The 12248-nt window shown below is 25.9% G+C and overlaps 1 protein-coding gene across 1 annotated transcript in view; it reads left to right on the plus strand.

Annotated features, from left to right (window-relative positions):
• LOC129965716 (terminal uridylyltransferase 4-like) overlaps positions 1-12248 on the plus strand; it is a 49613-nt gene that overhangs the window by 27870 nt on the left and 9495 nt on the right. Inside the window, exons 13-22 of the mRNA XM_056079835.1 lie at positions 43-443; positions 525-575; positions 2914-3010; positions 5515-5601; positions 7037-7140; positions 7827-7988; positions 8184-8273; positions 8357-8470; positions 9642-9719; positions 11925-12102. Of these exons, the coding sequence (XP_055935810.1) occupies positions 43-443; positions 525-575; positions 2914-3010; positions 5515-5601; positions 7037-7140; positions 7827-7988; positions 8184-8273; positions 8357-8470; positions 9642-9719; positions 11925-12102 (1362 nt within the window). The remainder of the gene's footprint in view (positions 1-42; positions 444-524; positions 576-2913; positions 3011-5514; positions 5602-7036; positions 7141-7826; positions 7989-8183; positions 8274-8356; positions 8471-9641; positions 9720-11924; positions 12103-12248) is intronic.

The raw sequence follows: 12248 nt of genomic DNA on the forward strand, positions 1-12248 counted from the left end.
TTGATTTACATTTCAAAATTTATTGTATAATTTAATATACAGATGCTGTGACCGAGCCTGATTTGAAAGACTTGGAAGAATCTGAAGAATCAGAAAATGAAGATTCTGATCAGCTGGTTGATAATCCAGAATTAGAAGATCATGATCCAGAAATTTCTGTTGACAGTTTTGTATCAACCATGAAAAAAATTTCTCTAAACAATGAAGACGATGCTGATGAAACTATCACTTCATCAGAAAAATCTTCTGACATTGTTTTATCCACTACTGATATTAGCTCATCACCCAAGAAATCAACTGACAAGTCTACTAAAGAAAATCAAACCAAGCATACTTTAAAACCTAATTCTCAATCTGTAGGCTATTGGGATACAAAAGGCAAAGAAATAACCAAAGAAATGTTTCATTATGAATTCAGAGCAGTGACATTTAAGGGTGAAAGAGTGAGTGCTTAAATATTCTAATTAAGTTTTTTTTTTTAAATATCCATCATATTACAGTTATACATTATTTTTATTTTTTAGGATGTTCCATTGCAATGTAAATTGTGCAAGGGTTCAGGCCACCTGAAGAAGGTAACTTTTAATTCAATTATATGTTTGTAATATATTCAAAACTCGCTTGTAATCGAAATAAATTTTATTTTTTATTATTTCTTTTAATTATATTCTGCATGCATGTTTTAATATTGATTTTACTTAAATTTTCAAATACTTGTTTGCCTCTATTTCATTATTTTGTGGGATAGCTGAATACTAATTTTTTTTCTCAGATAAACAGTATTTCTGATAATGATGGCTTCATTTCTCTTATTAATTTTTATGTACTAATCACTAAGTACATATTGGTTGATTTTTTTTTTTTTTTTCTTTTCACATTCAAATATGGATGCACCTATCAATGCACTTACTGGAAATTTTTCCTTATACTAAATATTAAGTCATCTTGGCCTTTCATCTGTTCTCAAATATGGAATATCTTAAGAATTTATATTGAAGAATCTTGTAGATAATGGCTATCTACATTCTTGGGGAATTAGAAACATCCACTCATTTGTTATTTAAAGATCTCTGTTCACAGACTCGAATGTATTTAATTTGACTAGACCTTTCTGTTTAGTTCAACAAGAATTCATTTGTTTATACTACAGTTTAACAGAACCAAAATGCTGTGTATGAATGACTTCTATGAGTTTAATTGTGGTATTTCAAATCTATTTTCGGGTTGAATATTTAGTGAATGAATTATTTATTATTGAAAATTCTAAAATTATATTATTGTGTTACAGGGTAGTCAGCCGACTGGGAAAAAGGGAATTGTCAGAGAATTCTGAGAGATTGAGAAAAATCAGAAAAATTTAGTCTAAAACTGAAATGTTTTATTTGGTGATAATTTTTATCAAACATGAGAAATCATTGGTATTTTTTCATATGTAGAATGAAACATTGTTTGCAACTAAAAAACAACAAATCATGTACTGATAATCAAAAACAAAGGCCATCCATGTTTCTCCACATGCACTAAGTTGGGAATTAATATTTACATTTCTGAGCAATTGAAATTTCAGGTACATATTATCTTCAGTGCTGTATTTGAGAAATTCATTCAGTTCTTATGAACAGTTGTTGTACATCTACTTTGATGGATTTCGATTCAAATTGTGTTGGCTGTCTTTTGTCTGTTAACCAGTTTTTATTGTTTGTCTTACTTTTATATTCTACTAGCAGTTCCCACACAGCGTTTCCCATGGTATAACATCTAAGAGGGAAAGTTAGCTTTAAACTTAAGTGTGATTCATTCTGTCTTTGTAATTTAATTGCAGTGCGATTTAAAGATGGATGGTTACTTCACTCAACAGAAGACTTTCTTTTCCAAAGTGTAGATATTCTTTCTCTTGATATTCGTTAGCCGAACATTTCTTTCCTCTACATTTTCATTCCCATGCAACAAATGCTGCATTTTTGCATTTAATGTGCTCCGGCCAAGGTTGGGTTTCCTTTATTTGAGCATAATGAGTTTTGAATCGCTGTTTAAAATCAGACATGAACAAAGAAATGTATTGCATGTGCATACCACAGCTCTTGCTATTTGCGCATGCACAGTTTGAAGTTTTTGCGCATACGTGAATAAGTACAGAGCACAGATGCTGCTGTTTTACGCATGCATGAATCAGGAGGAAAATAATTAAAATTGCGATTATAAAATTCTTTTTTTTTTTTTTTTTTTTTTTTTTTGGTATGATTTCAATATACTAAGATCTTTCCCAATATCAATTAGCCCTACAAAATGGTACAAATGTCTCCAATATCAGTTAGGTGTTTCTCGAGTTTTTCTCTTTCAAACATGCATTTGCTTTCAGGAGAATTCATTTTATACTGTGTTTAAATATCTTTATCTAAAAAATTTATTTCCTTATCCTATCTTCTTGCATTATTTATGTTATTGTAATGAGAATTTATGATTATAATTTGTTAATTCATCATTTTTAGTTCAAATTGCAATTGAAACTAAGTTTAGCACTCGCTTACCCCCTTCCCCCCCCAAAAAAAATAGATAAGGTAAAACTGGTTAGCATTTGGAGTTGCAATAGGAAAGAAAGATTAATAGCCATACCTAATTCATTGCATATATATATAAATAATGTGTAATATTTTTCTTGGAAGTTTTTTTTTTTAAAGGTCAATTTGTCAATATAATTAGCAAAAATACTTTTGCTTTCCCTCTCTGTTTCTCATAAGTCTATTATAAGTCTGTCTAAGTAAGACGGCCTTTGTTAAAATATATATTAATTTATAAATATAAAAATTTTAGGCTGTTTACCAGGTAAAAATCATATTACTTTATGAATAAGAATTTTTAATGTAATAGATGTTTTTTTATTGTAATGTTTTTTTTCAAAATTTTCATTTGTAGGATTGTCCTAATGATGACTTACCTATACCAATTTCATTGCCATCAATGACCCCTGAATTTCTGAACCTTATTGATGAAGTTTTACATAATGTAAAAGGTAAATATTTAATTTTTTTTTACAATCGAATGATTTGAAAATTTTAGAAAATGCATTATTGTACACATTGTTTTCCTGAACTGAAATTTAATATTTTAAAACAACATTAGCATATACATGCCATTGTTAGCATTGTGTTGTAAAGCATCTCAATGTTTTTAGGACTTAGTATGAAATTTTTTACATCGATTGATTGTTAAATGCTAATTCATAATCATCTTTAATTTTCATAATCATTTTTTTTTCTCATATGACTTCTTCATTTATGCTTTATACAGTGAAGATTTTGCTTTGTTTGATAGTATGAATTACATCCTTGCAAAGTTATATTTATTCAGTTGAAGCAAGCAGTGGCAGATTTCTGGCCACCTCGGAGGGGGGGGGTGTAAGCAGGCTGAAATTTAAAAAAAAAAAGTGTTATTAGACTAATTGTGAAATAAATTTATAAAAACACAAATTTTAGGACTTTTAAATTCTTGGACTAAGGTGTACATATAAATTGAAATAATTAAATTATTATTTAGTAAGTAAAGATGCAATTGTTATTTACGGTATATTAGGCAGTTATATATTTAACTGACTACGCTACATTCACTTTGACAGATCCTGTAAGATAGTAATTTTAATGCTGTATTAATTGAAAGTTTAGTATTTTGTCGTAATCATGTTATGTGAATGTTTTTATTTATTAGCAAGGAAATCATTAACTACTATTTATGATTAGTATTTTAAGAATTTTATTATTTCAATCAATAGTCTTTTTTTAATATTTATAATATCCACATTTTAACATAAATAAATTTACATGATATATAAATCACAAATATGCAACATTCAACAAAAAATGAGATAAAATAAATCGCTAACATCTTGATAATGTTAAAACTTTGTTGAAATGTGAAATTAAATAGACTATTTATTAAAAAAAAAAAAAAAGAGATTTAGTACATTGACTGGAGTGACGAATTCCATCAATGAAGCAAACAAAAATTACTGTAAGCTGGCTTGAATTCATTATGTAATGTTAGGGCTGTTTTTAGACTGATTTCTGACGACTATTTAAAAATAGTGTATATACATGGCCATGAAAAATGTACCATTGTTCTGCTTTGTTATAAGCTGTTTACAAAATAATTCTCACAGATCATGTAAAATACCTTGATAATGATTAAATGATAATCTATGGTTTTGATGACAATTTAAATTAATTTTTCTTACCAAGCTGTTTGATAAAATCGACTAGAGTTGTTGGGCATTAAAGCTCATTGATTTGTGACCCACTTAATTATTTTAAAGGATTTTTTTACAGCTGTTATGGTTAAATGCTGAGAGTTTAATATCTAAACTTTTATAATGAATGCTTGTAAAATAGAAGCTAAAAGGCAATAAACTCAGTAAACATGATGGCATTATGACTAAAATTAATTATAGAATAAGAACATTATGACTTGACAATACAAAGATGATGAAATACATTTCAAATTGCTTCATGCTTATTTCTTGTGCTATGGTGATTGGATGTTGTTCATCTTGAATATGCTGTATATTTGAAGTCCTTATGTGAAGAAATTGCACTTTCCCTTCCCTCATTAGAATGTTGTTTTTATTTAATTAGTAATTGCTATATTTATAAATGACTGATTGGTAAATTTTTATGTCATTTCTTGAAATATTCATTACAAAAATAAATAAATAAATAAATAAATAAATAAAATAAAAATAAAAAAAAGGCAAAAACTTCCATCTTGAACCTTAGTATGTTTTACCGAATTTGTTTACAAAACTGTTTTAAAAAATGAAATTATAGAATAGAATGACGAAATTATAGAATAGAATGACGAAGTTATAGAATAGAATGTCCATCAGTTATATTATATCTGTGTTATTTTTGTTTTTGAAAATCCTATTTTGTAATTTAAATTTTTTTCACTCAATTTCTTTGTGCATTCAAATTTATTTTTTAACTTTGTTGATTTCCTTCCCCATGTCTAATTGCAAAAGAAAGAAAATTTATACCATCATTACTGTAAAATATCAATTAGGAAGCAATAAACGTGGGGGGGGGGGGACACTGTGGGTAATTTTTATTCCTATGTTCTTAAGGTCATATTTCTATTGTCACTTGTAACATTGTTTACAGATACCCTCCCTAATGTGAAATACTCTAAATCATCTGAAATGTTATATTTTTCACTGTGATTAAATAAAAATAATTACAGTTATAGATAATTAGTATTTGCAATATGTAATGTTTTGATGAAAGATGTACCTTTGCATGTCTTATCCTTGCATATCTCAACCTGCTTTAATAACTTTGTTTCAAAGTTGTTTGCTTATTTTACATTTTAATTTAATTGTATATTTTATCTTTATAAATTAATGCATACCTTTTCCTGTTTTCCTGTCCTAGATATTGTAAAAACTTCCAAAATAATTAATAATGATTTTTTTAAAAGTTTCATACAATTGACAGATTGCTTATATTCACTCATTATTTTTCCCAGATGAAAATGCAGTCAGTAAATCGGAATTGGATAGTATTGATTCAGACATGCGTGACATACAGAAGTACATTAGAGAAGTATTTCCTGGTAATAAACATTTTTATACTTTTTATAATTAGCTTCTTATACTCAGGATTTTTTCCAAGTAATTTGGAACTGGCAATTCTAATTTATTAAGAGATACACAATGACATGACAGTTCCATTTAGAAATTACTAAAGAAAGAATTTGAATCCAGAATGCAACATCTAGTATCTTAAGACAATTGTATCATTTTAATGGATGCTTCAACTGTAAATCAAAACATGTTTTTTTTTAAATGGACATTTATTGATTTAAAATAATGTGATTCAGAGTTTTCGTAACCCACCCAATCATAGAAACATGATACTTTTTCTGCTTAAAATATTTGTGTCAAGAACATTTTGCTAAACATGATAAATAGACTAGGAACTGCATAAAAATACAGGCACTGTAATTTAAAAATAAAAATTAGAAATATATTTATTGGTTTATATAATATAAAATAAAACCTTGTAACTCATTTTGTGAATCTTTTCGTCTTGGAGATACATATAACAGTTTAGAATTTAGTTGTTTGAGTACCAAATCAACTTGGGCATCCTTGTATAGTTAACACTGGAACTACCAATGTTAAATATGACCTAGTTTTATTGCACCTGTCAAATTCACAGGTTTTTGATCATCATGGCTTACATTGTAACTTTTGGCTTAGTTTATGTAAATAAAAATATATAGTTTACAAAAACATTTAATATATTTGAATTATTACTTAAAAAACCAACAAAACAGTGTGTATTTGCTTTTATAGGATATCTAGTTAGAGCTTTTAATTCTAAACTGAATCATAATCAGAATAAAATAGATCCCATTATAACGACTGCTAAAGACTTTGGATCAGTCAAAATAATTTCACATGAAAAATGTAATTCAAATTTTTCCAGGAAATATCTGAAAGAGATGTATAAATGAATGTAAATACTTATTGATGTTCATCATTAAATAGATGATCCATAAAATATTATGAACTTTGAAATTGCTAAAGCTATCATTTTGCTGGCTCTTTTTATAAATAGGTACTGATCCATATAGATTATGAAAGTTAAAATGGCTGAGTGGAAATTCAATAGGATTTTGTAATTGTTCTTATATTTCATTAAAAGTTATCATGAAGTTCTAGAACAATAAATAAATTATATCAAAATTTTTAAGTATGAAATTTGAAAACCATCAAAATGATGGTCTTGGTAGTTCTAGAGTTAAATATTATATGCTATTTTTTTTTAACTCCTTGGTATTGTTTTGGCTTTAGCAAAGTTTGAACTTCATTTTTGATTTAAAAATGAATTTATGTATTATCTAATGAATTTATTAAAGTTTTTATACAATAGAATGACAATTTAAAAGATTATTTAATAGTTGAATGATCTTCAGCTATTAAATAATTAACTTGAACTCTGTAGTAGAGATGGATTTTAACTGTATATTAACACTTTTTCAGATGCTACACTGCAATTATTTGGGTCATTTTGTAATGGTTTTGGATTTAAAAACAAGAGTGACATGGATTTCTGTCTTACCTTTGGAGATCGTAATGATAGCAAGGTATAATTTTTCAATGAATTGAAATTTAAGATTTTTTTTCTGAAAATTTTTCATATTTATAGAACTTTGAGTCTTATTGTAATTTTGTAATTTATTGATTTTCATCAAAAATTGATCCGTTCTTATTAGTGATCTGTTTATTTTCCCTTTTTCAAAGATCTCATTTCATTTTTTTATTTGTTAATTTATTACTATTTTTTTTAAAAAACTATTGGAAAACAAAGAATCTATTTTTTTATAATCTTTGAGTTACCTCTTTAAAAGAAAGTTGTATTTAGTTATCATATTATCATGATTTTAAGTGAATTCCTCAACAAAGGCTGAGGAGATAATAGCGAAGTTTAATTTTACTACTTATTTTGGAGCACATGAATAGAATTGTAATTTCCACAACAAAAAAGGGGTGATTTAGAGCCAATGAGGAATAAGAATTCAACTGCTGAGTAAATTTCAAGACGAATTTATTGCTTACAATAATTAAATAATTATAAAAATCATGAGCAGATTTAACAAGTGCAAAAACTTTCCTTTATTTTATTAGAATTTTTTTTTTAAAATTTCATTATTGATAACTATTTTAAGCTGAAGCAGGTTTCTTGAATATGACTTTCTTTTAATAGGCAATATATATAATATAATAATGAAGTAATTTAATTAATGTTATAAAGTGTCTTTTTACTTTTCAGAACCTGGATAGTATTTTAATCATAGAAAAGATTGCTGAAGTATTACGTAAACACCCTCAACTTGAAAATATTTTACCTATTACTAGTGCTAAAGTTCCAATAGTAAAGTTTTCTTGGCGTACGACTAGACTAGAAGGCGATATTAGCCTTTACAACACACTGGTAATATATTCACTTTATAATTTAATTTTTAATTTTTTTAAATTTGTAAACTTTTTTTGTTTTGTATTATTTCTGCATAATTCATTTGTTCTTTCAGTAAAAATTTTATATTTGGTAAAAACTTTCTAACAAATAAGTCATTTGCTTTTTTTTTAAAGGTTTATTTATACATATATAACTTTGTTTTATTTTTAGGCTCTTGTTAATACAGAAATGTTGGAAGCATATACCAAAATTGATCCAAGAGTTCAAGTTTTAGGCTATGCTTTAAAACACTTTGCCAAGGTAAAATATTTTGAGTTATCCATTATATCAAAACCTTTTAAGATTTACAGATTTTGTTCATACATCTTTTATTTACTTTATAGGTTCTTGGTATATGTGATGCATCCCGTGGAAGTTTGTCTTCCTATGCTTATATTTTAATGGTTTTATATTTCTTGCAACAGCGAAATCCACCTGTTATTCCAGTTTTACAAGAAGTGAGTGTTTTTTTTAAATGCCTTTGTTTTTATAAATTAAATTTAACCTTTTTTTTTTTCTATTTTTCTCATAAATTATTAATAATATTCTGTTATATCTAAATAGATATATAAATAATTACTAGTTGTCATTTGTTAATTGCCTTATTCTGTTTAATACTACCTTATACTTGTTAATACTACCTCATATTGACTGTTAATATTACGTCATGTTTAACAAATGTTAAAACATTTTATTCTGATACTTGAATTGATTCGGAGATTCAAGAATATGGTGTTGATTGTTTTATCAAATTCATGACTGAGATTTATTTTTGACAATCATTTCTAATTAAATACTTTTTTTATTACTTGTCTTCAGATTTGTGGGGAAATTCACAATTATTACCTTTATGTTGTATTAAAATTAATTAAATTCTGAAGATCGCCGATTGCAGCATTCACTCAAGAACTAAAACTGAAAATCTTTAATTCATTTTGATTCAAACATTGTTTGACTTTTCTAAAGAAGATGTATTTTAAAAAATCATGGGGAAAAAAAAATGCACATGAAGCGTTTTACAAAATAACTAAACAGTTCACTGATTTAAAAAGAAAACATTGAAAATCGATGTTAATTTTATCTAATTAGCTAAATTTTTTTAAATCAGTTTATCCCAATAATATTTTATATTCTAGAAGGAGGGAAACGTTTAAAAAAAATTTTAATGTCTTTATTTCGGAGATAAAAATAGGGTATTTCATATATTTATTAATTACTGATTTCTTATGTGTTGCAATCCTGTTACAGTAAATATTTACAGTATTTTGGACAGTAAATATTGCATTCCTTATGAAGGCTTATTGCTATTATTGGATCAGGCATAGCTGTTTAAATGAGCAGCTGATAAAATTTGGTAATTATTTATGTTCAAATTGACCATTAATGACATATCTTGTTCATGTTGTTACCATTAGGAAGCTTTAGATGGTTAGTTTTATGAGTATTGAAATAGAAATTGTATACTTAATCGAAATGGCTTAAAACCTATCGCCTTCCTTAAATGTGTTTTTATTTTATTCAATTTTAATATAAGTTTCTGCTTGAATTTTAGTATAAAAACTATTTTTTTTATAATAAAGTTATTTGTATTATGTTATTTATTTATATATTTCCTTTGATATATTTCAGTTATACAGAGATGAAAAACCATCAGAGTTAGTTGATGAAAAATGGAATGTATACTTTTTTAGAGACCTTGACAAATTGGTAAGATTTAAAGGGGAAAAAATGTATATCTCTTTTTGCATTTATTCTATATTAAAACTAAACCGTTTTTAATTGTAGAAGTGATGTATTAATTTTAAATATATATATTCTTTTTCTTAAAAAAAAAAAAAAATCAGGTTATTTTTTGAGAGTTAAATCATAAATGTTTGAGAAACATTATAATTTTAAGAGAAGTCGCTTTTTAATGATCAATTATGAATCCAATATATTTCTACCAAATAAACGGTGTTTGCTCCTCTTCCTCATATTTAAAAAAAAAAAAAAAATCATTCCCTTCCACTTTATATTAATTAACAAAACATTGAAATTAACAAATTAATTAATTAATTGAAATTATTAATTAACAAAACATTTTTCATTGAAAAATAATTTTCTTAAAGAAACTATTTTTGTATTATCTATTTGCAACTAATACTATACGTAGAATATATATTATTCTAAACAAAATAGTTTCTTAAAGAAAGTATTTTATATTATGTATTTGCAATAACATACTATACATAGAATATAGAATATTTTATGTATGTGAAAATGTGTGAAAAATAATAACCTTCTGTTTCACTTTTGAAAATTGGAGGGAAAAAATCAGGGAGAAATTAAAAAAAATTCAAAATATTGTAGGTTGCTGTCTCGTATTAAAGAAAAGATAAATTTTTGTTTTTAGCTGATGATTTTATGTAGAAATAAATGATTTTATAATTGTCTTATAAAATGAAATGTTTTAAAATGAGTATTAATGTTTTCTGTTTCTTATTCTTGTTTTATAATATTGTAATGTGGAAATTCATCGTTAGAATTAAGAGAGTGCAAAATTTTTTTGTATTAATTATAAATTATCACAGTATATAGTTCTTAGTGAATATACAAAGTACGAATACAATACCTTGATATATACAAAGCAATATAAAGTTGTACCAACTATATATTGCTTTATGTTTTTTTTCTCATTATGTTAAAGCAAGCTTATTTGGATAATCATCATTCTCCTGAAGAAGAGTGTTGATGATTGTTATTTTCTGAATAAAATTCTTTATTTATACCTATTATCTAAACATTTTTACATTTTTTAAAATTTTTGTCGCATTATTATTTTGTAAGTCATATTTGTATCACATTACTTTAGTTTCTTCATTAGAAAATCTTGATCATCGTATCTTTTGCATCAGTATAACTTGCATATGAACTTTTAGCACTCTACCGGCAGCAATACAGCAACAGTGGTTTACATGCATACGCTAGGCTTAAAACACATATATACAGTTTTCTGTTCAGACATTATAGACAGACCTGTAGTGTGATCAGAATTACTAATTTTCTAATTGCATGATCATGAATAACTAACAAACAAAAAATTATATATACTTTAAACGAAATGCTAAATGTTAAAATAGAATATTATGTGTTAAGATTCATGATTTTTCCTTTTGGATTTAAAAGAAAAAACTTACTTTATGAGTATAATGATTGGAAACAGTGCTTTCATTCACTTCATAAATTCCAAAAGCTCAATCCTTTCTGTCCCGTAATAGGGCACATGTGGTCCAAAGATAAGACTTAATTCCCTACTGGGTAAATGAATCCTACTTTTACATGGGTTATCATAGAAAGAATCATTTTTACAGGATTTAAAATTGTAATCATGCGAAAGTCAGTTGAAAAGGTTAACTCTTAAATATTTGTTTTCATTGAAACAAACTAGAATAAAAATAAATTGAAAAATGAATAGGAGTTTGATGAAACAATATTGTTGATTATTTGTGCAATATCACATAAAATAAATAAAAAGCAGCAATAAAAAGGTCAAATATTCTTTTGTCGAATAAGCATAATTTCTGTGTTAATTAGATTCACTGTCAATCTCAGAAAAGAATAATTTGTATGTATTTGTATCTGTGTTCAATAATTTTATAATTTTGTATCTATAGTCCCATCTCATTGTACAAACATATTTTTACAAAAAATATTATTTACTCAAGCATATAAATTTGTCTGTTAAAATGAATAATATTTATGTACAAAAGAAAGCATATTTACATTCAAATGTTTCTTCCCTTTTTTAATGTCCTCTTTTTAAATTTTAATTCTTAAACAATCCAATGAAGCTGTTATTCATTTTGCATTTCATACACATATACACACAAAATTAATTAATATAATTTAATAATTTTTTTCTCTGCTTTACAGACCGATGTTTGGCCGGATTATGGAAAAAATAAAGAAAGTGTTGGAGAATTATGGCTTGGTTTATTATCTTTTTACACTTGTGATTTTAACTGGAAAGAGTATGTCATATCAATCAGACAGAAGAAACCTCTTTTACGTTTTAAAAAATTATGGAATACTGATCAATTGGCCATAGAAGGTATGTGGACTTTTAGATTATAGTAGGCAGAAACATGTTACAATGGTTGAAATTGTTGAAATTGCAATTGTTACAAATTTATGTTTAAATTATCATTAAATTATTTCAGAGTAAGCATTTCTCAATGAAAGTTTATTATATTAATA

This window comes from Argiope bruennichi, chromosome 4, assembly GCF_947563725.1.
Source record: "Argiope bruennichi chromosome 4, qqArgBrue1.1, whole genome shotgun sequence".
Lineage (NCBI taxonomy): Eukaryota > Metazoa > Arthropoda > Arachnida > Araneae > Araneidae > Argiope > Argiope bruennichi.